This window comes from Trypanosoma brucei, chromosome 11 (assembly GCF_000210295.1).
Source record: "Trypanosoma brucei gambiense DAL972 chromosome 11, complete sequence".
NCBI lineage: Eukaryota > Euglenozoa > Kinetoplastea > Trypanosomatida > Trypanosomatidae > Trypanosoma > Trypanosoma brucei.
This window is the reverse complement of record NC_026744.1, coordinates 34,044-57,691: the sequence shown is the minus strand read 5'-3', so window position 1 is coordinate 57,691 and position 23,648 is coordinate 34,044. Positions and strand designations below refer to the sequence as shown.

Sequence of the window (23,648 nt, the reverse complement as noted above, 5' to 3'; positions counted from 1 at the left end):
AGAGGTGTGGAAGATATGCAATGGTGCGTCTGTTGAGATCACAAAGAGTTCCCTTTCTGCTTCATCTAAAAGTTACAACTCTCGTCAAAACTCAGCGCGGTTCCTAATGCTGAACAAAATAAAAACTGTATTCCATTACACCATCTTGTATGTCGGGCGCTCGCCGTGTCTGTGCTGTTTGTTTTTCTTTTCTATCTACATCTCTTACCGTTTTCGCATTTGTTGTCATATACTTTTTTTTTCTTTGTGAAGATATTACCCTAATGACCCTTAGCAGCGGTGCGGATGCGGCTGATGAGCGCAGTAGTGTTGATGGGCAGTTGCCTCCAACTGAGAGGTGTGCAACCGGGCACGGCAGGGAGCCCGAGGAGGGGACTTTTCTCGGACTGACGGCAGACGAGAGGAGAGCCGGTTTTATCGTTATCAGCTTCCTGTTGTTTCAAGAGGTGGACAGCAACGTGTTCAGGGGCTTGCTTGCATGCTCCATTGCCGCATACACGGTAAAGCAGTATGTTGGGTGGTATCGCAGTTGTCAGCCATAAGGTGAAACGCCTCTGGATTGTTACAACGCTCTTTTTATCACCGTTAGGAGCTGCTTATTCAACTTCCTTCTTGTTAACTGGCTCCATTGTTCGTCTTAGAGCCTTCATTCGCCTGCCGGTCGTGCTCGCACACATATACACATACATATTGTTATTGTTATCCCCTTGTTGTGTATATCCGTTCTCCCAACTCTTGTATTGGCTCCGGCGGTAGATGATTGAGGAAGCAGTAAATAACTGTGCCGTCCATATTTTCATCCGTGTGATGAAATGTTTGGATCGCTGACGTTCTCTTCTCATTATTTCTGTTTTCAACGTTATTTTTCTCAGCCGTAGGCGATGAAGACCATTGCCCTCATCTCCGGGGGAAAGGATAGTATACTCTCCATTATCCTCTCGATGCGATATGGGCACTACCCAGTAGTTGTGGCGAACATCGCTCCCGAATGCGACGATGGACGGGAAACTGTGCATGAGGTTGATTCTTATTCTTTCCAAACAGTAGGTCATGAGGTTGTGGAGGAAATCGCCGCGTGCATGCAACTGCCGTTTCGCAGAGGCTACATTCGCGCTGACCAGGCGAAGGTGCAGGATCTTCATTACACGAGCAAGCGGGATGAAGGCGATGAAATTGAAGCCCTCTACAGGCTGCTTCGCTCTGTGAAGGAGGAGTTTCCTGAGGTGGAAGCGGTCACTTCGGGCGCCATATTGTCTAATTACCAGCGCCACCGCGTGGAAGATGTGTGCAGCCGCTTGAAACTCCGTTCACTTGCATTTTTGTGGCAGCGGCCCGCTGAGGAGATCCTTGACATCGCCACCATTCTGCGCGTGGAAGCTATACTGGTCAAGACGGCAACAGTAGGTCTTGTACCGCAAAAGCATCTTGGCATGTCCCTTTTTGCTGCACGTCCAGAACTAGAGAGTATTCAGCGCTTGTATGGTGCGCACGCAGCGGGTGAAGGAGGCGAGTTTGAGACAATTGTGCTTGATTGTCCTCTCTTTAGGGAGAAGCGTTTGGAAGTTGTTGAACTGCGCCCTGTAATTGTGGATAACAATGACTACTCTCCTTCCGGTCATGCGGTACTTAAAGTTGCTCAACGTGCAAAAACAGATGAGGAGAAGGTTGCCGATAAGCACATACTGCAGCAACTGTCGCTCTTTACATTTCCATCGGATCGGATGAAGCATCTTCCTTCTCTTGATCAACTTATCTTCGAGGATTTACAAATGAATGAAAACAAAGCAGCATTCCAAACTCGTAAGTCTGAGGGAGATGTGGTGTATTGGGCGTGTACGTGCGGGGTGTACGACGCCTGTATTACATCAGACAGAGGAGCACAGCAGCGTATCCTTGAGGATGTACTTCGGAAGGCTATCGAAGACGCTTCGAAAATTACTCATGAAGTATTTTTCGTGTTAGTGTTATCACCTGATGTGGATCTCTTTGACTGTTTTTGCGCTGCGTTCTCGATTGCCTTTCCTGACGTGTGCCCTCCCGGTTGCTCTTTCGCCGAGATGAATTCCCTCTCTGCATTCCGACTCGAAGTTCTTACTGCACCGCAGTGCTCCATCGATCGTTCAACTATGGTGGTTCGCAGCACCAGTTGCTGGGGCGCCCCATCGTTGGGACCATATTCCTTTTCAAATATGCTGACAGTTGCAAACGAGTGCCGCACGATTGTGTCCGGATGTGTTGGGTTGGTTTCCACCACTCATCAGTTAGCAACCGTGGCGGACATGGGAGATTTAAATGTAACTTCGATCTCTGAGGTTTGCCATTCCATTGGGATACCTGACGAGGGGACGGTGAAGGAGTTTATTGCACAATTTGCCTTCATGTACGCCAACAGTGTAAATGGGCTAACGTATTTTAGGATTCAACCTAACGAAGTAACACATGTCACTTTTTTGCTAACTGATATGCGATTTGCACCTCTTCTCGGCCCGCTGTGGCGTTGGTGTAGTGCGAAACATGGTGGAGGAAGAGAACTTATTTTCTATAGGGTAACGAATTTGAGTGGAGTCCCTGGGAAATATGTGGTGTGTCGGGTATTACCGGTGGTGCGACTTTTGTGTGGTGCTGCCGTTGAGGCCATATTTGAGAGACGAATCACTGCAGATGAGCGGGAAGGTACTTGATTGGGGTTGGAGTATGTGAAAGTGACATTCCATATGTTTATATCGCAGTGATTCTGAGGACCTGTCCCTGTTTGCGTGTTTTTGTTCCAGATAAAACATGAAAGACAGAAATGTGTGGACTGTTTTATGGAGGGAAAAAACAAAGATAAAAGAAGAATCTTCCTAAGCGGTTAACAATTTTGGTTTAATAACGGTGCCGTTGGCTTCGTGCGGCAAGCTAATGTCATTGTCGAGCGCTGTGTTTTGTTTTGTTTCTTGATCTTTATTTTTTTTTTCTCATCACGTACCTGCTGATTATCTCTCCCTTCCTTCGTTTTCTACGACGTCTCCCGAACCGGGGCTTAGGTTAAAAAGTTTTGATTGGACTAAAACAAAAACAAAAAAGGAGCCAGAAAGGGGGTGAAGGGAAGGTGACTGAGGTGCAGGGGCTTAGGCGAGGAGAGATTTAGGGAGGGGAAGAGGGAAAGAGTATCCCTCATTTCGTCGGATTGTATAACCTGTAACGGAGTAGCGCGGGTATATTTAATTTGTTACTTATTTCTTACGTATCAGGCAGTTTTGTGCGTTGGTACAATCCTGCATACACACAGGCACAAATAAATAAATATATATATATATATATATATATTTGTGGTGGAGGGACACTCTGAAGGTAGCAGCCTAGTTCGAGCGAGGGATTTGGGAAAGGGGATTGAATCGGTAATTGTGGTGAGGCTGGCTTGTATTACACTACCAACTATCACACACACACAAAAAAAAATGGAGGAGAAAGAAAGTGATTCTTCGTTTGTTTATGTCAATGGTGAGAAGTTTAATCTCCTCGAGGATGGTCGTTTAGCTTTGTATCCAAGACTTCCTGAGGGGACTCTCCTCTTTGATCCAGGTAGCGTCCCACCACAGGAAGTACCGTTATCTACTGATGCTACAGAGCGTGGTGTCACTGCATGCAGATTACTTCCATATGCGCATTACGAGGCATACGTACCCGATCCCGCAACTGGTGATCTTGTCCCCGTCACCGGCGGTTATGTTTGCGCGTATGTATCGAATTTACCCCCGAACACAACAGCTGAAATGCTCGGGCGCTTTTTTGAAGCATTCGACATGGTAGCGGAAGCCGACATCTTTACGGATCCCACAGGTGTGTGCACGGGACGCGGTTGGGTCGTGTTACAAGATCCCGCAAAGCTGCTTTTAGTACCACCTGTCATGGAATTTTTCCCCCGCAACTTCATACATGTCGCCCTTAGTGACATCATTCCCACACCCGCAATGTTCCGATCAATCACTGAATCGTTGTTACAACCGTCTAGTTCAGTCGCTGACCTCGGACCTCAGTTGAAAGCGTGTATTGATCAGTGTGGGAACGGGAAACACGTTAACAACACGGAAGTGCGGAAGGGTGATGGATTGGCAACCATGCCCATTCTTCATGCACCACTGGACACGAGTGTTGTAAACTTGGACGCTTATTACTTTGTTGTGGTGATGTCGAGAGAGGATGCTGAGAGGTCCGTCGAAGCCGGTTTTTTTCGAACTGAGCCAGAGAACCAGCGTGCTTTTTATAAAGTAATGGACAGGGGACCAGTTATAATTATCGTTGTTCTGCAGCGGTGCTCCGCTGTATTTGGTTTTGGTCAACTTCTTTTACCCGTTGACGATGGTACCGGTGATTCGCTTTGTTTCATACAGTGGATGAAGCATGGCGTGTTCCTTGAGGAAACTGATTTAAGGGGTCCGCAGAGCGTTCCACTTTCGAAGATGCGGGATGGAATTCCATTGAAACCGGAGATAGGGGAGGGTATATGTTACTTGGCGAGTGGTTATTTACCAACAGCGGCTGTGCAGGACATGTCTAAACGAGATGCGCGCCATGGGAGGCAGCGTCCAGCGGTGGGTTTAACACCTCGCCAAACAGGCGGGAGGCAAATGGTGCGACCACCTCTTCTGCCGGTGCCACGGGGTCAAATGATTGCTGCTCAGAATTACGTTAAGGGACCTCCAGTGGGTCGTAACGGAGGTTATGGTGGGGGTAAAGCAGTCCTGAACCCTCGTCGGCAGTTTTAATTCCATAATTTACTCGTACGATACGTGCAACTGCCATTGTTGTGGTTGACGTTAAACACGACCATGGTATTATGTGGCAGATCTTATTCTTTTCTTCCTCTGGTATAGGGTGTCTTTTTTTCACCTGGGTCGTTTTTGTCGTTCATTATGGCCTTGGCGCTGAGAGGATGTGTTTAACGTCACGCCCCCCTAACTAAACTTCCTAGAAGATGCGTTTACAAAGTTCAGGGTCCACTGTGTACGCTTAACGTTACGCTCCCCCATCCTTTGTTTATTCATTTAGCGCAGTGCTTGTATTATTTATTTCTGATGGTCGTACGTGTTCGCAACATTTTTCTAGCCGCCCTCCTTTATAAAGGTGCTATTGTCAACACTGTTATTTTGTTTCGTGTAACTGTAGGCGTGTGGCGGCAGTCCACATTATTATATTTTCTTGGTTATTGTTATTTGCGGAATCAATGCACTTTTCTGTTCAAAAATATTCGTGAGATGGTTAGTCTTGCTTTATTTCTGTTTGTTTCATTCTGCTCAAGCAGTGCAGTTGCCTCCACACGTCATATATATATATATATATATATATTTGTATTTTACCACATCTTTGTATTAGGTAGTTATATATTTTTTGTTTACCTCTTTTTTTTAGTTGTGCTCTCTCCTTTACCAAATGACTATGTGGTTTCCTGCTGAGACTGTACCCTCCTCAGCGCGGAAGGAAGGTGTGACGCCTCGTGACAACGGTGGTCTACTTTCGATAGGTTGCGACTGCGCCTGCCATTCGCCCCCACGTGACTTCAGTCACATTTTGGAGTCATCGCACGTAACATTCGCAAATTCGAGTCGTGGTGTGTCTTACAAGGGAATTGATCCACCGGTCAGGATGAGGTCATCAATTGGTTCCGGTGCCCGCACGCAAGATTTACAAGTTTCATCTACCAGTCGCCGTAAGCGTGCGAAAACGAGTAATAATCGTGGCGCTCTGCACGGTGTTGAAGAGTCTTACTTGCAGGAAATTGATCATCTGCAACAGCTTGCCAAGCAGTTTGATGAGGAGCGAAGTGAGGCTGTTGATCGAGCTGAAGAAATGCGTGCGGCGTACGAACGTTCTCGTCAGCAAAGTATCTTGAAAGAGCGTGAGATCCAGTCACTTGGGGATCAGATGCACCGTTTGCAGGACAAGTTACATAGAGCCGAATATCAGCTAACGTCAGTGCAGAGTATTTGCAGACGTGATGCCGAGTTTCACCGTGAGCAACAACTGTTGTTATTTGAAGAAAATGAACGGAACACTCGAGAGGCTCTTGTGTTTGCGGAAGCCAGTTGGAGGACGGTTATTCAAGAAAGGTGCTCAAACACTATGTCAGCTCTTGCCCATAAGCAATACTCAAGTGTAGAAAGGCACTCTGAAGAATTGGGTGTTGCGCACCATGGCTGTCGAAGTGAAAAAACATGGAATCAAGCGTACACCGATCGACCTGTGAGTTGTCCTGCGCAGCGCTGCACGTCAACTTCACGTCAATACTCAGGGCAACAAGAAGAAGATTGTTGGGCAACTCCAGCAACTGGTATGAAAAGTACTCTCTTAGCGGAGCTGCATCAGTCGAAGAAGCGAGCGGATGAAACCATCGAACAGCTAAAACGGGAGTTAGAGGAGAAGGAAGAGGTGATTGCGTCGCTTCGAAACCAGCTTAATCTCCAAGAGGAAGGACTGCAGAAGGTTCCGAGGGCTGGCGGATCCGACGAGTCATTGATGATGGAAATGCAGGCGGAAATCGATGATTTACTTCTAAATGAACTTCTCCTTACTCACAGTTGCGAGCGTTACGCCCTTGAGACAGAGGCCATGGAGGAGTTAACATATGCTTTGCGTTGGCTTCTGCAGCAACACGCGTTCGCTTTGCAGGAGGCTCCCTTTATCACACCGCAGAGGACGCCAGCGGGAAGCAAACAACCTGTTTTGCCACGAACGCCTGGAACTTCTCCACATCTCGTTGAAGTTCACTCTGCTGCATCTCCGGGCTGCAACGATGTTACCACATCGGTTGCGGAGATGCGCGCTATTGTTGGTGACACCGTGCTGGAAGTGATAAAAAAGGAACTTCAGGGATGCCTTTTACCCATAAGATTATCTGTAGAGTCCATGCGCGCGTCTTCTGAGGAGTTGATCGGCGACTTGAGGAAGGCGGTGAGGGATGCAGGATATAATGCTCCACAACTAACCCCATCAATTACCATGGGAGAAATAAAAAGTGAACACGCGGCCCTTCTGCGTAATATTCAACGAAGTTTGGACGACATGAACACGACAGTTGCACCGCCTCTGTGTACGGAACTGAAGCAGCTTCGTGAGACGGTTGTGAAGGTGGGGCGGCTAACAGCCCACAACAATAAAGTTATGGACGATAAGCTCAGCGACATTCTTAATTGCCAATCTGCTGTCTCGCGGCAAATGATCCTTTCTGCTCTTCCATGCGATGAGAAGCTGGATTTTTGCCGTACTCCTGTGGCGGAGTGTTCGACGACGGTGCCACCAGCCAAAGTGAGTCTAAGTCGTGAGGGAGCCAATGCTATTTCCAGCGTTGGCGGGGGTTTAAATTACAATGCCGAAAATGTACTTTCAGATGGGGGAAATGAGAGTGGAGTTTCCATTAAGAAAACGCAATCGCACGAGAGTAGTGGTGCTTATGTGGACTCCACGGGACCCGCATTTCATGATTGGGATGTAGAGAGCTCCGATAGTAAGTTTATGGTTCCTAGTATGGATGTGCCAATTATACGAAAAACACCATATGATATAGAAGATGCTTAGAGCAAACGAGGTAATGGGATTTTGATTCTTTCATACGATAGGAGTAAGCAAAATTTCCCCTTATTTTCTGGCTTCTCTCATATCGCTTTGTTCTGTCGAGTTGTGAAGGGATTCAATATGAGTGAACAGGGTCCAATGAAGAAATAAGGGCTAATATACAATTTTTCAAATGTATGTGTCCCCTCCCTTCCAATATCTTGTCGTGAGAGGCAACCATAGATTGTGTCGACATTTATAGTGGAGACACTCTTAGACACACATGTAGTGGTGGAAACCGACTATTTTGCGTTACTGTTGTCGCTGTAACTTCAAAGCGGGAACATTTGGGTTTGGTATTTCTTTCAACATATTGAAGTTTTGTTACTACTGCTTTAGTAGTTTCTTTCCTGCTTTTATTTTTTGCGTCCTTTGCTCCCATTTAATCACTTCTGCTCCTCATGCATTGGGAAACGCTTCCCTTTATCCCCCGTTTACATGATGCGTCTTATCCATTTCCGCTGCATCTACGAATGGCGCTTCCCCGTTTTCTTCCTTCCGCACCCCTCAAAAAAAAAAAAAGAAAAATACACTTCCTTTCCTGTGTAACTAATTAACCATTTTAAAATTCTATTGCCCATATTTACGCAGAGTGTGACCTCGCCACTGTGCAAAGGTTGGAATCATGTTCCCTGGGTCAAAAAGATCGAGGGAAGAGAATAGTGAAGGGGAAGGTGCAATACAGGAAACCTGCCCCGCCACTTTCCAGCACATGTCATTGGAGTTGGATGAGATTACGAAAAGTGTCGGCAGCGTTAACGGTGCTGTACTGCAGTCTGTAGTGCGAAAGGCGCAACAACTTCAGCGCACGTTAGAGGGATCACGCACTTCAAATGCCGAATTATGGAAGCAGATGTCGCGATGCCAAGCGAACCGTGTAGTTACTGCCCTTTCACATGCTCGTATTGCGGATGACTCTCGGCAGAAAACCCATTCAATAGGTATTATGAAGGAGCAGTTAGAGAGTTCTACCGCCCTTGCCGTGGGTGAACTGATGAAAGGCTTCGACTCAGCGAGTAAGACGACAATTGCTTTGTTTTCATCGCAACTGGAGGGTGAGCAGCAAATAAATGAAAAACTTGTGGAACGTGTGCAGAATCTTCTCCGGGGTGCGCTTCAGGCCCTTCAGGTGTACTCGCAGAGGGCTCTAGATGCCGACCTCTCGGCATTGAAAAAGGACGTTACTATTGCCCGTCTGCAGAGTTCTCTTTCCTTTTATCAGAATGCATCCCTTCGCCATCATGAAGAGGTGCTTTCTCTTATCGATATGGTGCGCATTTTGGCTTCAAAGGGTAAGGATGCAGACCATGTGAGTTCACAACTTCGTCAAGCAAAGGCACACGTACGCCTCCTTGAGAAACATTTGGACCTTAGTGGTGTTGTGCATGCTATAGTTCCCCCAGATTTCGTGCCCGTACAGCCGGGAACGGAGCCGCCGAATCCAGCGTTGCAGCGTACCGCACCGGAGTACTTTGCCCTACGACTACTGCAGCACCGTGATGTTACGTTATCTGAGCTTGTCGATGCGTGGCAGCGGCAGGAGTCACGTATTGCGGAGGCGGAGGCGAAATATGTCGCTCTTAAGGAGTCAGTTGCCGTGTTGCGACGGGAGGCGCTGACAGTCCATGAGCACTTCATTGAGGAGCGGCGGAGGCGGGAAGTAGTGGAACACAGGTTGGCGGATTTGGTGCGTGAGCGTATTCATCCCAGTGGTAGTGAATTGCTTTCGCAGCAGCTGACGCAACTGCGCATGGACTATACAAGGGCTCTCGATAACTCCGTTCAGATGGCGACATCTCTGAATATGGCGCGGGAACAGTTGTCTGACGAGAGGGCCAAGTGCGCGGAGTTGGAAAGAACCGTCCAGCAATTGAAAGATGATTCGGATGCAGGTAAGGTGGTACACACGGTGGCTGCACTGCGACGGTACTATGAGGAGGAGGTTTCTCGTTTACGGAATGATACAGTAAATGCAGAAACGCAATGTGCGCTGGCCGTCGCGCAAGCCGAAACGCAGCAACGAGCAACAAGAGAGGTAGAGGAAGCACTTAAGATAACGGAGCGGACAATGACTGATGTTTCATCCGCTCTGCAACGTGTCGATTCCAAGCGATTTGACGACAAAGGGAGAAGACATCAGGGCGGGAGTGGTGTCGTACAGTCAGGTCAACTGGCTGCTGAAGTCAAGGACGCGGTTTCACGGAGTGAAGCACACTTTCAGAAGGCAATAACCTCCTTTGAAGCAATGTTGAATGATAAAGCAGCGCAACGTGAGGAAGACTTGCGTGCCTTTGGGCAGCAGGTTTTGCGGCTGATCGCAACGTTTGAGTCACTGCAATCGGTTGCTAGCGCCGCGAACGATGGTGCGGAAAACGCTGCCGTTGTTGTGGATGTGACAATGGAGAGACACCAACGTGACGAAATTCGCTCTTTGCTGCGGGAGACCCTGGCGCAGACATTACATTTCTTATCAAATAAACTTGAGACAACTCAGATGACGGAGACCAATTTGTTGGATGCTGCCATCAACGACGGGCAAAACGTGAGTGTGCTACTGGACAAGGTGCGTGAGGTGACTAAAGAACGAGATTTGGCATTGGAGCGGCTTGCCCGCTGCGAGCAATTGATTGATCAGCATGGTTTGGTTGCGATGGATCGTGTGCTGATGCACGAAGCACCGGTAGACAATTCGCTTGACGCTGTGGAGGCTTCCGAGCAGATAGCAGCAATGCGGGAACAACTTACATCACTTCAGGCTGTGCGAGATGCAGCCATGACCGAATTGACAGCATTACGGGAAGAAAAGCAAAATATTAGCGAGGATGCCGAACACACTGCTCTGCAACTGAAGCTACTGAAGAACCACAACAGCGACCTTTTGTCGTCGTTGCAGGAACATCTCACACGGGAGACAACCCTGGTAGAGCAACTGCATCGTCAGCAACGACAACTCCAACAGATTGCTGCGGACGGTGAACAGTCACCTCCAGCCAGCAACCCTGAAGAGCGTGTGGAATGCATGAAGGGACCACTTGGACAACAGCTAGAGGAACTGTGTAGTGGATTCACTGCTGTGAAAGAGCAGCTCGTGTATTTGTCGGAAACAATACCGGGGAACAGTGGAGAAAAGGAAGCCATAGAGTCTCATTTACTTCGATCAGGCGTGAGGCAGGTGGCGGATACGTTGCGGCAGGCGCTGCAGCGGGCGGAGCTGTTCCGAAACTCCCTTCAAACAGAGACAGCGGCTTTAGATGTTGCGGAGGAAACGGAACCATTGCAGGGCGCCGACACGGCAACCGAAGGCGAGCAGGGACAGTTAGCCGCCCTGAAGGAGCAGTTGGCTGCCGCAATGAGTGCGCACGAGTCGCTCATTAGAGGAAGAGATGAAGAGTTGGCGCGTTTGCGTGCAGAGCTTGCGGCTTCTGCGAGTAGAGAGGAGTCGCTACGTAAGGGCCATGAGGAGTTACAAAAACAGAATGCCGATATTCAGGAAAAGGCGATGCGACTACTGCACGTCAACAAGCAACTTGTGGAGAGAGTCAAGACCAGTCGAACTGAAGGAGAATCCCAGTCCAGTTGATTTTTGTTTGAACCACAGTAAAGGTTCGTAGCGCCTTACGTCTGCTAGTCAGGTTGTATGGCAATTCGTGTACGTGTACTTATGCTCGCGTGTTTTTTTTAAAAATGAGCAACTTCCAGTTTGTTGGCATTTTATTGTCATAGTGGTGCAAGTACTACCGTGATTGTCTTGTTCTGTTACCCTCTGCTGCTAAGCCGATGGCTTTCCGAAACCGGTGCCCGCCTGGAGGTGCCGTTATCGCGTGCAGTATAGTTTTCAGATATCGCACATCCTAATTTCTCTCCCTCCCTTTGCCTCTGTTCATTTAATTTTAATATAATTTTCTTCTGTAGTTGTAGAGGAACTTTACCGTCCAGCACGTAAAGATGATGAGTGATCGCAAGACTAATGTAAAACTGAGTGACATCAGTGAAGAGATGCAAAACGATGCACTCCTGGTAGCTGCCCGCGCCGTGAAGGAACATCAACTTGAGCGAGATATTGCTGCGCACATCAAAAAAGAGTTCGACAAGCGTCACAATCCCACGTGGCAGTGCATTGCCGGCCGAAACTTTGGCGCTGATGTCGTGCACGAGAGCAAGCACTTCATTTATTTCTACGTTGGTCAGATTTCTATTCTCCTGTGGAAAACAGGTTGAGGCACCCACACAACCCGTGTTGCGGCATTAGAAAACAGGTCAGTTGTCGTCTTTTCTCGTTTTTCGTCCTTTTCCCCCTCTTCAACCTCTCTCTATTTCTGCCTGCGAGAATAAACAAAAAAAGGAGAAAAAAAAAGGAAAAACATGTAGATACATACTTCCCTCTCAACTATTGAACTGCGGCTCCCGTGACGATTCGTCGATGTGGTTGGCAAATGTCAAATTGGGCAATGAGAGCATGTCATGCTTTCTTGCCTGCCATATTTAGTTGCGGGTCCCGTTACCAAACTGAAACTTTCGCATTTGTTTCTTCTTTTCTTCTTTTTCTTCTTCCTCTGTCGATAGTTTAAACATCTAGGAAAGTTATGGCTAATATTATTGGAAACTATTATCAACTAGCAGGCGTACCAACACGGTCGAGGGCAAACCCCTACACGTAACGACATTGATGTCGTTAAACTGCAAATAAACACATTCATATCTGTAAAGTAACTGTCGGGAACGGCCCTAATCGCTGTGAAGAATTGAAAAGCCCATGCTTTAATGTTTGCGACGGCTCCCATAAAGGTGTGTTGCGAGATGTGTTGTAATCTTGCTTTTGAGGAAACTGTTTTCCCGCTCTCTCTCTCGATATATATTTATATATAACGCCTTATTTACATGGTGGTGGCGCTTCATCACGCAGTATTTCACAAGCTTCCGTGATGTATTGAACCCTTTTATAGGAGTCTTTATGGCAATTTGGCTTTAGGTTACGTCTTGAGTTGAGACGGAGTGCAATTGTCCCTTTGAGCGGATTTGTGAATATTCCAGTTAGAAATTCCGCTTTCAATTTGGTCTGAAGGGGATAATGATTGAGAATTCGCGATTCTTTATCACACTCTTATTCGAGTTGGAATACACATCAATGTGTGTGTATAACTTTGATTGGGATTATCAGTTTCCCTTTGCTGTAATAAATGCTTCATCTCAAGAGGGAATGCTGAAATGATTTCATGAACAAATGATTTTTCTTCATCAGTATGTTAATTTGTGAAAAACTTTCCGCACAACGTTTCCAGAGGTGGGTACTCGAGTATTTTTTTGAGTGTTTTTTTTTGTCCCTCTGCATTTAGATGTGATTGAGAGGGCTTTTTGCCTGTTTTTTTTTTTGAAGAGTGCCCTTTGCATGAGAGCGGCGTCTTAGGCCGCATTTTTTGTGCCTTACGTCAAGCCACATTTGTTCTGCCCGTGCTGTTGAATGAAAATCCCGCGGTGTTGCGTTGGTAGTAACGTCACATTGCATATGCCATTCGGTGTAGTTCACATATTATATTGTATTACATTATATAATATTATATTATATTTCGTATTGTGCTGCTACTTACGTTTTTCGGGCGTTGTTTTGTCACTGAAAAGTTGTTTTTTTTTCGCCTTGACACGTCTCGCTTTTAGAGAAGCAGGGGGAATCACTTGCTTATATAAATATATGTATGTGTATGTGCCTTTGTTTGAAAGGAATGTGCGTTGTCAAATTCCCCTTTGAACTGAGAATTCGCAACTCATGTGTCTCATAAATGCGTTGTGGCTATTTTTTTTTTTCACCAACGTTTTGCTGACTCGGTCACTGAATTTTCCTCCGCTCTCGCACCTCTGATTGCATAATGATTCCTTCTTTGGATTTCTATACCTGATTATTATTATTATTATTTTTTTTTTTATGTGGCCACGAAGTCGCATGCTGTGCGATCGGTACATTTCTTGTGGTGATGTTTGGGAGTTCCTGTGTTCGCCCACCGTGCTTCCCCTGCATTTCAAGTGGCACTGTCTTTGAATGAGCAGTGTTTGTGCTTGCGCGCAAAGCTCACACGTTTCATTTTTTTTTTCCTTTCCTTTAGTGATAGAGATGAAAAGCCGTGAAGTTATGGCGATTTGTATGCATAATGGAGCGGAAGCACCACAGAGTGATTTTTGCTTACTGGCGTGGATGTTCCTGTCGCTTTTTTTTCTTTCCGTTTTAACTCTGTTTGCCCCTAGTTCCTACCTTTCGGTCGTTTAGCTTTAATAACTGATGTTGGTGCCACCGTGTACTTTTGCGTGTCTTTAAACTTGGTTAATACCTTCATACCAACCATTCTTAATTTATTAAGTAATACTGGAAAGCAGGTTCCTGCAATGCTGGTGGCAGTTCGAGAGTTCCGCCCCGACGAGGCGCGCCGAGTGTTTGGCGGTTGTCCGCGAATGCGTTACACAATTAATAACACCGGTAGTGAAGTTACAATCGCAGATGTAACGGACTCCAGGGCTCATCAAGTGCTAAAGTGTGACCTCTTCGCTCAATCAAACAGGAAGATTTTTGATCACGTTGTTCTGCCAGTAGCGCGTGCAATATTGCCTCCGTTTGCTTCGTCAGAATCCGTCATTGTAGTAGATGGAACTGAAGTAACTCGTAACTGTACATTGTTTGATGCAACGGAAGGACTTTTAGCTCAATGTTGTCGGTTGTTTATGTCCTTGTCGGTGGGTTTAACTGCAGCGTTGTTAGAGGCCGTTTCATTAACCGCCATGGAGTTTGGTGATGACGGTTTTGTAAAGGATTTGATTTTAGGTGTCTCATTGGCTGCAAATAAAAAAAGTAAAGCCGACCTTGGGGGTTCTAGCGATGATCATGCTAGTGAGAGTGCAATTGCTCTCCTTCAGGATGTATCATGCTGTGAAATAAAGGACGAATATGCCATGAGAGCCGTACTGGAGTGTGTGCGTGGATCTGTTTCCTCTGGATGTAGTCAATTGTTCGGGTTGTCTCTGAGATACGCCGCTTCTTCACGACAAAAGAACACAACGTTATGGTTTGTATCACTTTCGGCCTCAGAACGGGCACGTAGCGTCTGTTCAACACGACACTGCATAGTCACGGCTGCTCAACTTCTCGAATGCCGTGCGCCTCATGAGGTGCGAATCACCACTGCACTCTCATCTCTAGTTGAACCTGCGCTACTTGGCCGGCGTCCGGGGTTGTGGGTTTCATGTTTTGCTCCCGCCACTCCTGTTGGAACAAAATTCCCAGAAACGTTTAGGGAATCATATCGTATAGCTGCCACAGGAGCCCACGTGTATGCTTCGCGCAGCGGCATCAGTACTTCCTGCTCCATGTGCCTCCTTAAAGAATGGATCTGTGCCTGTGAAGGGGGCACAGCGACGCACATTGCAGATAAACATGTTGTGGGAACTAGCAAATTGGGGGAAAAGACTGACGATTTTGTATTTTACACGACGCGAGTAAAGGGACCCGAAAGACAAATCCAACGTCACATGGGAGGGGAAAACGGTATGGGCGGAGGGAAAAGTTGCTTGGCTTCAAACAAAGCATCTTACGAAAAAGTGGGATGTGCTACAGCGGCTGTGAATCACAGAAATGATACAAGTGGTGCTGAAGTTGCAGATGTTAACTCGAAGAGCGATGAATTTATAAAAGGGTGTAGCAATAAGTGCCATGATTGTCGGATCGATTCATCTGCTCATGGAAAGCACCGGTGCCCTCGGTGCCCTTTTGAAGTTGCACATGGAACGTTGTGGTTTAGGTTATTTGTTCACTTGCAAAGTGAGTTAGATCGTTATGCGAGGCGTGAGCACGTCTATCGGCGTTGTGTTATGAGCCTGAAAAGGGCCCTCGTTTCTCGGCAGGTTACTTCCACTGAAGCAGCGGATAAGTCTGCACACCACAAGCAAGAGCTCCCTCTGCAAGGAGGGGAAAATAATCTTCAGGAAAATTCTGGGTGTAAAGCTGAAAAAGATGACCAACGGGTTGAACGCCTTCGCGAGGAGTTTCGAGAGATACAAAAGTCTGATACGAGAACAGAGCGTGCTCTTGAGACATTTCTCGAGGAACTACAAGAGGAACGGAGACGCCGTGAGGCAAACGAAGAGAAGATGCGTCAGTTATTGTCATCTTTCAATCCAATAGAGTATAACCACTCTGCGGAGGACTTAGTTTCGGTACTTCAGAAGAAGTGTGAGGCTGTGCAATGTCGGGAACAACCGGTTGAGGATGCACCAAAAGCTGAAAGAGAACAGTCCACTCATGGTTCAGCGGCATCGAAAACGGATTGTGCACCTTCTGTGGAGCAGATCCTTTCTCCAAGCAAAATTAAACCTCCCTGGATGTTGACTCCTTCCTCTGATTCATCACTGAGTAACGTAAATGTCCTCAGAGGGTCTCGCAAATCTTCCCGTGTGGAGTCTTCCAGTTAGTGCCCGAAACGAAGGAGGAGGAAGGGGAGAGGAGATTATGTGCAGAAAATGTTGTCCGCCAGCGGCAACTGCACGGAACCGCTTTCACGAGGGATGTACCTCTTCTTTACTTGTTTCCGCTCCTTTGAAGTATGTAGTAACGAGGGGATATCAGACTTTTTAGTGTGTGTGTCTACGTTTGTGTAACATTATTGCTTATACATCAGTTAAGCGCAGTTGTATATATATATATATATTTATTTATTTACGGGAGTGCTGCTGCTTCTCTTTTTTTCTTTTTTCTTTTCCTTTTTTACCTCTGCGTTGGACATGTAATAGATGCGGCAGAGGTGCACCATCACTTTATTTGTATAACATCACGAGTATTTCACCGGTGCCTGAGCAGGTCCGTGTATATTTACGATAATGTTTTGCGTGGTCCTCAATGTTTCACGATGTGGTGTACAAGTCGCATATGGTGGCGGTTTGGAACTATGATGAATTCGTGCGGCCTCCATTTCTGAGCCTTAATGGAAATGTGCTGACTAAGTGTGCATCCTAGTGGAAGCGAGGCGGAACACGAACGAGAGGAAACTTTCTAAAAAAAAAGAATGCCCAGGAGGACGCTGGGATACTACGTTTCTTTTTTTTTTCCCCCTTTAAATATGTTTTTCCTAAATTTAGTATCCTTCCCTTTTCCCTCTCATTTGCTTTTGCATTATAAAGGTGGGATGAAACGTCTACGCCGCTTCGATAGCGACAGCGATGACGATGATGCGGATGGATATGTGGAGGAGCCACTTCTTCGGTACACTCGTGACGATAAGGATGAGATGTTGTGGGCAATGGGATTAAGAACGGAGGAACCGGACGTCGAAAGTAATGGAGCTGGAAGTAGCAGTGGTTGTGGTGAAATCGTTGAGGGTTTTGTAACTGATGTGTGCGATGGACAAATGCGCGAATCATACCAAAGCGCGTCAAACGTACGCCCTCCAGCAGTAGCGGCGAGGAGGCGACATGCCGCCCTTCGTGAGGATCGAGATGTTCCGGATCACTGGAAGGGACTGATGTCAGAGGAGTTACTTCAGGTGTACTTCACAACTTTAAGTTACGCAGAATCAGGGCACTCACTAGATGATAAGCTCCTTGCGCAGTATTTGCCGTACTCCGAAGAAAGATTCCGCCCAGTGGTGCGTGCGGATGAGCGGATATGGGAAAATTCATATTGTATTAAACCCGGTTGGCGATGGGACGGTGTCGTCCGTGGCGTTAGCACCACAAATTGATAGTTGCTGTGCGATTGCGTTTCCTTTCTGTTAGTTGTACCTGCAGTTTCTCTTCTTCTTACTGTGCAGTCCCGACAAGTGAGGTGCTCTTTAGTTCTAAGGCTGCAATTGCCACTATTAACAGTTTTGTGGCGCCGATAAGAAATGAAAATACTGACATGTAAAACACATGTCCAGATGTAGTGGTTGAATGCCTCATTCACTCAACCTCTTTGGTGGAAGGTTTGTGGTCACCTTATGAGTTGATGGGTACAGAAGTGAAGGAGTGCCTTGTGAGTGTTTTTCTTTTTGCTCTTTGTTTTCGTGAGGTGGAACAGATGCACAAATGTGTCCGTCCGAGGTTCTGAAACTCGTTTCTGTTTTCGTTTTTGAAGAAGTCAGTTTCTGCACTGTTTTTTTTTTAGGATATGAGTTCGCCTAATTGTTGTCCTGATGACGGTCCTGTCGATATGCAACCCCGAAAAGTGGATGAGATGAGATCTCCTCCGGCTGGGGATAGTGATGATGTAGTGGATTATATGCAACAGGCGCTGACATCTGCACGGAAAGCGGCTTACTTCTGGGGATCATTAACCGCCACGGTAGTACCCGGTTATTTTGGACGAAAGATGGGTCTTGTGCAAGATTTTCTCCACTGGAACTTCATAACGGATAGGTGCATACTTGGAGCTCTTCCCGTTGTCACAAAGTTTGGAGACAGTGGAAACCACTTGGTGCAACTTGCCGGACAGCTGAGGACTAAAGATCAGGAACTAGGACTTGTTGTTGCGTGCATGGAGGAAATTGAAATACAGGGTTTTGGTGTTCCGGTGATAACCTTCGCTGATGAGACAGCCTGGCGCCAATATGTTAATCCGGATGTCGAATACTGCCATGTTCCATTGGAGGACGCGACAGCAGACGTCTCTTTCGATGTGGTTGTTTCTGCAGTTGAGCAGATTTATCAGTGTGTTAATGTGAGGAAGGAGACCGCTTATATTCATTGCAAAGCAGGCAAGGGCCGCAGTTGGATGATGGTCATGTGCTACCTCACCACGTATGGGAATATGAAATATGCGGATGCTGAGAATCTTGTCCGGGCCAATCGCCCTCAGGTTAGTCCGTCGCAACCCCAACGAGACTTTGCTATGTGTTTCGCTCAGCGGATGAAGGCATGCAAAAATGCGGCTTCGTGTTTGACCCGCTCGCAAAATGTCTGATGTAGTGAGTTCTGTGTTTAGTTATTGCTTCGCCCCTGGTCTTTCCAATCCTATTTAAAAAATTTTTTCTCTATTTTTCTTTACTTCCTGCTGCTTTTCGTTCTTCTGCAGGGCGTACCGTTGCGATACACATGTGTTTTACTCACATGTGGTTTCTGTAATTTGCTGGTAAATTTGCGGGACAGGGGTGTGAACCTTGCGCTGCGCTGTTAGGTTCCACTGCCTATCGCTGACACAGTATTAAAACAACGCCTTGCCGTAGTTGTTGAATGCTTTCTAGTTTACGTAACCTGCTTATATTTAGGGACAATCCACCGAAGTTTCATTTTCCAGAGAATGGATTTCATTTCGTAGATACGAACGGACTGTGTGGCTTGTGCAGCCCCGTCGCACCAACTCATAGTGATGATTGTGGACAAGTGCGTTGCTAAACAACTGATTTCTTACAACGAGATGGGTGCTGTGTGAACATTTTTTTTTCTTTGGTTGCCTAACGAGATGGATGTTTAAAGTTGTTTTGAAGCTTTCCTTTTTTTTTTTACTTTTTTCTTTTTTTGTAGTAGTATTCAAGAATTGCTTTAATGAGTTTGACACTGGGAGAATTAAGTGATGCCATTGCTTCACTTGCGGAGGGTTGCAGCATGGAGCAGCTAAGTGGCCTTGCCCAACAGTGCGAATCCCATCTGGCAAACGTTGAAGGAATCATTGACGCAGTAGAGAATGCGCTTCGTACATCGCACGGTGGGCAGCGACTGGTACTGTGGTTCTTTATTGATCGACTAGCAAAGCAACACGTAATTTTTCTTGATTCCCTCCGGCCCCGCTTACGATCCCTTGCCACAACAGCAGCGCCAGCAGCAGACGGTCCCGAGTGGGCCGATTTCAAAAGCCTTCTCAAATATTCTATTGCAGTAGTGTTTGGTGCTCCTCTCGTGTCTCTGATTTTATTAGAGATTGATCCAGAAACACAGAAGGAAACAGCGCGTAATAATGCCAGTGCATCGGAGCGTGAGCGCGGTGTTGTGGCGCTTCACAGTTGCGCTCTGAGGACTGCTGGTGCCTTTTCGACGAAGGCTGTGATGACGGAGAGGCCCGCGGGGGCTAAACACATACTTCAAGTAAAAACTATTGATAGTCAGGTTGCAATGAACATGGCGAGCAGTTATGCACCAGCACGACCTCAAGAAATTGCTGTTCCTGAGGTTCAACCTGATGCCGATGCACCGCAAGGTTACATGAAAGCGGTCCCTGCAGAATACCTGAAGAATTATCAAAACGCGCGGCGAAAACGCCTTCGAGAGATTATGGATCGGAACCGTGAGGAGATGGACCGCCGACAGGAGGCGGAGCTTCTTAATGCAGTCCGTGGTGTAGCAGCTGAGAATGGCAAAGTTCCCGACTACTCAGATGTTGTTATGCCTTTAGAGCTTCCTCGTGACGAACATGGCGTGAAGCGCGGGTTTTTCCCACTTGGGGTGCGGTTCATTCGTGAGGCGATACGAAGTTGTGGGGGTGCGGTTGAATTGGATGTGTTGGTTAACCGTCTGTCTACTTTAGCAAGCAAAGAGGTTGTTGCCGAGTTCGGTGACGTGCGTGAGTTTATTCTTATCCACCGTCCCACTTTTCGTGTAACAAATGAAAAGGACCGTTGGATCGTGCGTCTCGCTGGCGATGAGAACTCTGATCCGACGTGGGAATCTATGCAATGTCCGCTATGTTCCAAGGTTTTGCGGGGGAGGAACCTCGCGCGTCACGTTAACTGCAGGCTTTGCGTAACGACACAAATTGCCCTTGGACTTCACGGTGAGGTGCGGAGCCCCATATCCGAACTTGCTTTCGTGGCGAAGTCTATAATTGACCGTGCAAATACATTTGATGACTGGGACCTTGAACATTTTGCCGAATGTATAGAGCGTGCGGCTGCATGTAGGCGCTTTAAACTCTCCTCACAGGCAAAGTTTGCCCCAGTCTTGAAAGCAATGCGTGTGGTACGCAACAGGTGGTTAGCGCGCAAGGGTGTTGCAGAAGTTGCCGACGCTGTTGTGAATCCTGGTGATGCGGCTATTGTTAATCTATTTCGTGTTATTGGGCGTAACGTTAACAGATTGCCTATTCCCTGGATTGATATGGGAGACGTGGTTGATATGTGTAGTCGGTTTTCCACCGGCGTGCTACCGCCTTTCAACCCACCACCCCGACCAGCCGATCCCCGGATTAATTTAAACAATGAATATCCGGGGTTTTTACTGTGTGAAAGCGAGGTGGACGATGAAGATGAACCGAGTGATGATGAGGACGCCTTCTCCGATGATGATGCGCCGACCTTCGTGTTTGCACCTCCTGTTGATTTAGCCGAGACACTCATGACAGCAGGTTTTGAGCGGGACACGAAGCGACTGCAGCATCGGATGCGAACAGCCCCACCGTTGGTGTTGCAACGGGTACTGAAGGGAGACCGTACACAAACTCAAAGGGACATGTATGCTGATGTTGTAGCGTCTGGAAACTAAATTTCTGCTACTCAGTGAATCCGCTGGCGTACTTACGGTGAGGAGTGGGCATTAGTCCCTGAATGAGGGGGAAAAAACAACATTAAGGGAATCATTCACTGTTAAGCGAATATGCTTCATTATTATTAAGCGTCATGTCACCTTTTGGCACAGCATCCTTTTCCTTTATCGTTTAATATTGGCTGCATCGTGCTATATCTTTTTTTATTGTATTGCTGTGATAATATATTTTTTTGTGTCCTTTCTGCTTATTTTTTTTCTCGTTCTGTTATTCTCACTATAGCTGCGCACCATACATAAGGTAGCCCCGAAAACACCTCACACAACCCGACTCAACTTTTTTTTTTTCCTAATAAAAAAATAGGACAACCTATTCCGTTTTGTTTTTGTTAACTTTGAGGGAGAATGCATGATGGAAACTTTCTGAAGGAGGTTACTGCGGGTTCAGTTGGTGGCGCACTGGCAACTATAGTGGAATACCCACTGGATACCATAAAAGTGAGACTGCAGGACGACCCACACCGTTACCGTGGGAGTTTGAGCTGTATCATAGAGATAACTCGCAGTGAGGGCATTTTTGGTGGTTTTTTTAGGGGACTTCCATTACCCGTGATTGGTGCAGCTGTGGAAAATGCCACTCTCTTCGCTACATATCGCGAAGCCATAGGCCCGGCGCAGGATCTCTTTTACAGAAAGCGGTGTGAGCCTGACACGGAACCTTATCTTGCTGTTTTTACAGCAGCTGCCATTGGTGGTATCGTAGTATCGCACGTGTTAACACCTGCAGAGTTGATTAAGTGTAAAATGCAAGTGCAAAACACACTCCCCGAGGAGAAACGCATATATAAAAACTCTGCACATTGTGTCACCTCCATTTATCGAAGTTCCGGAATCCGGGGGCTCTTCAAGGGACATGTATCCATGATCATGCGGGAGGCACTTGGCTGTGGAATGTATTTTTCTACCTTTCAATTGGTTATTCGGAATATGTTGCAGGAGGGGCAAGTCTTCACTGATGCTTCGCCTTTTGTTCATTTTCTCGGGGGTGGTTGTGCCGGTGTCGTTTTCTGGACGTCTATTTACCCAATTGACGTCCTTAAAACTAAAGTACAGACAAATAGAAGTGAATACGGTAATCTTTCCATCACTCAGGGTTTGATGCGCCTGTATAAGATAGAGGGAATGCGCGGACTCATACGTGGCTACGGCGTTACGGCTATTCGTGCTTTTCCCGGTAATGCGGTACTTATCGCTGCTTACGAACAAGTAAATCGAATATTTGAGGCACAGGGGTCCACTAATAAACTTCTTTGTGTGTGCAGCGGTTTGAATGGATAACGTACCGCGAAATAGTCTTGGTAGTGTGAGCTACACTCGAGTATCTTTTGACCCCCTTTTTTTTTCACACTGAGCGACCGGTTGGAACGCAGCATCGCACTGTTTCCTTTTGTTCAAAAGTCGGGTCGTCTGTGGTTTAAGCTCCGCTGCATAAGCAGTGAGAGGGAGCACCAGCATAAAAGATGAATACCAATAGCTACCAAAATCCGTAGAGCGCACAGTTGTTTCAGTACGTAGTTTCCTGAAACGCGTACCGCACCAGGAAACAGCAATACGACTTTTGGTGTGACTTTTCCCTCCTCCTCTTCCTTCTTTTTCTCATTTTGTTACGAACAGTTCATGATGTTGTCAGTTGTTGAGGGATTGCGGTGTCGGAGTAAAGTTAAACGCATTAAATTAACATATATATATATATATATATATATTGACAAGTTATGTTTCCCACCCATTTGCTTGTTATTCAGCTTCCCTATAGGTTGATTGCCTATCTGTTTTCTTGTTGCGCGGGGTATATTAACACCTTTCCATCCACTTTTTGCTGAAATGTTACTTTTATTTTCCCCCTTATTTTTATTCGGTAGTTTCATTTCATTTACACGAAGCTTGCTTTTTGCTTGTGTGCTCCTTTTCGTTTTTTGCTTACGTTTTATACCGCTTTAAATGAGCATTCAAAAAAAGTTTGAGCTTACGGCAGAGGACCTCGACCGGGGGGTTCCGCAGTTCGCATGGGATCCCCATAGCTCAAAACTTGCAGTGTATTGCCCCAACGGGAAGGTGCGAATAATATCCTCTGAAGGAAAAGGACTTCACACTTTCTCTCTTCCCAATGTCTACCGGCTCGGGTGGGATCCTGCACGCGCTGTACTTGCCCTTATTCAACAGGACTCCAGTAATGTTTCTTTACTAATGAGCAATGAGGCCGGACCCGATTCTATAGATACCGGTCTTCAGGGGTTGTGTTTCATGGCATGGTCTCCTGTCGCTTCGCTTTTGGCAGTAGGCAACACAGGCGGCGACCTCATGGTAATAAATAGTGAGACAATGAAGAAAGTGCCTGTTACTGGAACCCATGACAATCGAATTATTGATGGCGTGTGGACAGCGAGCAACAACCTTGTGGTGATTGGGGAGGATCAGGTACTTTCCGTTTCTGACGCTGCTGGTAACGTTCAACAGCGGGTAACCGTAAAAAATGTCCCTTCTTCCCTTTCGGTGATTGATTTTCCAGGTCACGGTGATCCATCATCACTTGCCAACGTAGTTGCCTTGGTTAACTGTGGCACTGTGTTGGAGCACTA

The 23,648-nt window shown here is 46.8% G+C and overlaps 12 protein-coding genes across 12 annotated transcripts; all 12 read left to right on the top strand.

The window, feature by feature from the left end:
* Positions 1–149: 149 nt before the first annotated feature.
* Positions 150–542, top strand: TbgDal_XI250 (hypothetical protein, unlikely; the record flags this gene model as incomplete). The annotated part of the gene is made up of 1 exon (XM_011780872.1): positions 150–542. One exon carries the CDS (start codon positions 150–152, stop codon positions 540–542), a length of 393 nt encoding a protein of 130 aa, XP_011779174.1.
* A 339-nt stretch (positions 543–881) lies between these two features.
* Positions 882–2,681, top strand: TbgDal_XI240 (ATP-binding protein, putative; the record flags this gene model as incomplete). The annotated part of the gene is made up of 1 exon (XM_011780871.1): positions 882–2,681. One exon carries the CDS (start codon positions 882–884, stop codon positions 2,679–2,681), a length of 1,800 nt encoding a protein of 599 aa, XP_011779173.1.
* A 759-nt stretch (positions 2,682–3,440) lies between these two features.
* On the top strand, positions 3,441–4,748 carry TbgDal_XI230 (hypothetical protein, conserved; the record flags this gene model as incomplete). The annotated part of the gene is made up of 1 exon (XM_011780870.1): positions 3,441–4,748. The coding sequence occupies one exon, from the start codon at positions 3,441–3,443 to the stop codon at positions 4,746–4,748; it is 1,308 nt and encodes a 435-aa protein (XP_011779172.1).
* A 664-nt stretch (positions 4,749–5,412) lies between these two features.
* Positions 5,413–7,554, top strand: TbgDal_XI220 (hypothetical protein, conserved; the record flags this gene model as incomplete). The annotated part of the gene is made up of 1 exon (XM_011780869.1): positions 5,413–7,554. The coding sequence occupies one exon, from the start codon at positions 5,413–5,415 to the stop codon at positions 7,552–7,554; it is 2,142 nt and encodes a 713-aa protein (XP_011779171.1).
* A 661-nt stretch (positions 7,555–8,215) lies between these two features.
* Positions 8,216–11,170, top strand: TbgDal_XI210 (hypothetical protein, conserved; the record flags this gene model as incomplete). The annotated part of the gene is made up of 1 exon (XM_011780868.1): positions 8,216–11,170. The coding sequence occupies one exon, from the start codon at positions 8,216–8,218 to the stop codon at positions 11,168–11,170; it is 2,955 nt and encodes a 984-aa protein (XP_011779170.1).
* Positions 11,171–11,535: 365 nt separating this feature from the next.
* TbgDal_XI200 (dynein light chain, putative) lies at positions 11,536–11,808 on the top strand (the record flags this gene model as incomplete). Its single annotated transcript, XM_011780867.1, has 1 exon — positions 11,536–11,808. The coding sequence occupies one exon, from the start codon at positions 11,536–11,538 to the stop codon at positions 11,806–11,808; it is 273 nt and encodes a 90-aa protein (XP_011779169.1).
* Positions 11,809–13,962: 2,154 nt separating this feature from the next.
* Positions 13,963–16,038, top strand: TbgDal_XI190 (hypothetical protein, conserved; the record flags this gene model as incomplete). The annotated part of the gene is made up of 1 exon (XM_011780866.1): positions 13,963–16,038. One exon carries the CDS (start codon positions 13,963–13,965, stop codon positions 16,036–16,038), a length of 2,076 nt encoding a protein of 691 aa, XP_011779168.1.
* A 644-nt stretch (positions 16,039–16,682) lies between these two features.
* On the top strand, positions 16,683–17,303 carry TbgDal_XI180 (hypothetical protein, conserved; the record flags this gene model as incomplete). The annotated part of the gene is made up of 1 exon (XM_011780865.1): positions 16,683–17,303. One exon carries the CDS (start codon positions 16,683–16,685, stop codon positions 17,301–17,303), a length of 621 nt encoding a protein of 206 aa, XP_011779167.1.
* A 407-nt stretch (positions 17,304–17,710) lies between these two features.
* TbgDal_XI170 (hypothetical protein, conserved) lies at positions 17,711–18,502 on the top strand (the record flags this gene model as incomplete). Its single annotated transcript, XM_011780864.1, has 1 exon — positions 17,711–18,502. The coding sequence occupies one exon, from the start codon at positions 17,711–17,713 to the stop codon at positions 18,500–18,502; it is 792 nt and encodes a 263-aa protein (XP_011779166.1).
* A 581-nt stretch (positions 18,503–19,083) lies between these two features.
* TbgDal_XI160 (hypothetical protein, conserved) lies at positions 19,084–21,012 on the top strand (the record flags this gene model as incomplete). The annotated part of the gene is made up of 1 exon (XM_011780863.1): positions 19,084–21,012. One exon carries the CDS (start codon positions 19,084–19,086, stop codon positions 21,010–21,012), a length of 1,929 nt encoding a protein of 642 aa, XP_011779165.1.
* Positions 21,013–21,417: 405 nt separating this feature from the next.
* Positions 21,418–22,350, top strand: TbgDal_XI150 (mitochondrial carrier protein, putative; the record flags this gene model as incomplete). The annotated part of the gene is made up of 1 exon (XM_011780862.1): positions 21,418–22,350. One exon carries the CDS (start codon positions 21,418–21,420, stop codon positions 22,348–22,350), a length of 933 nt encoding a protein of 310 aa, XP_011779164.1.
* Positions 22,351–23,010: 660 nt separating this feature from the next.
* Positions 23,011–23,647, top strand: TbgDal_XI140 (hypothetical protein, conserved, (fragment); the record flags this gene model as incomplete). The annotated part of the gene is made up of 1 exon (XM_011780861.1): positions 23,011–23,647. A coding segment is annotated over one exon (637 nt), but the record flags the coding sequence as incomplete, so codon positions are not given.
* Position 23,648: the final 1 nt, after the last annotated feature.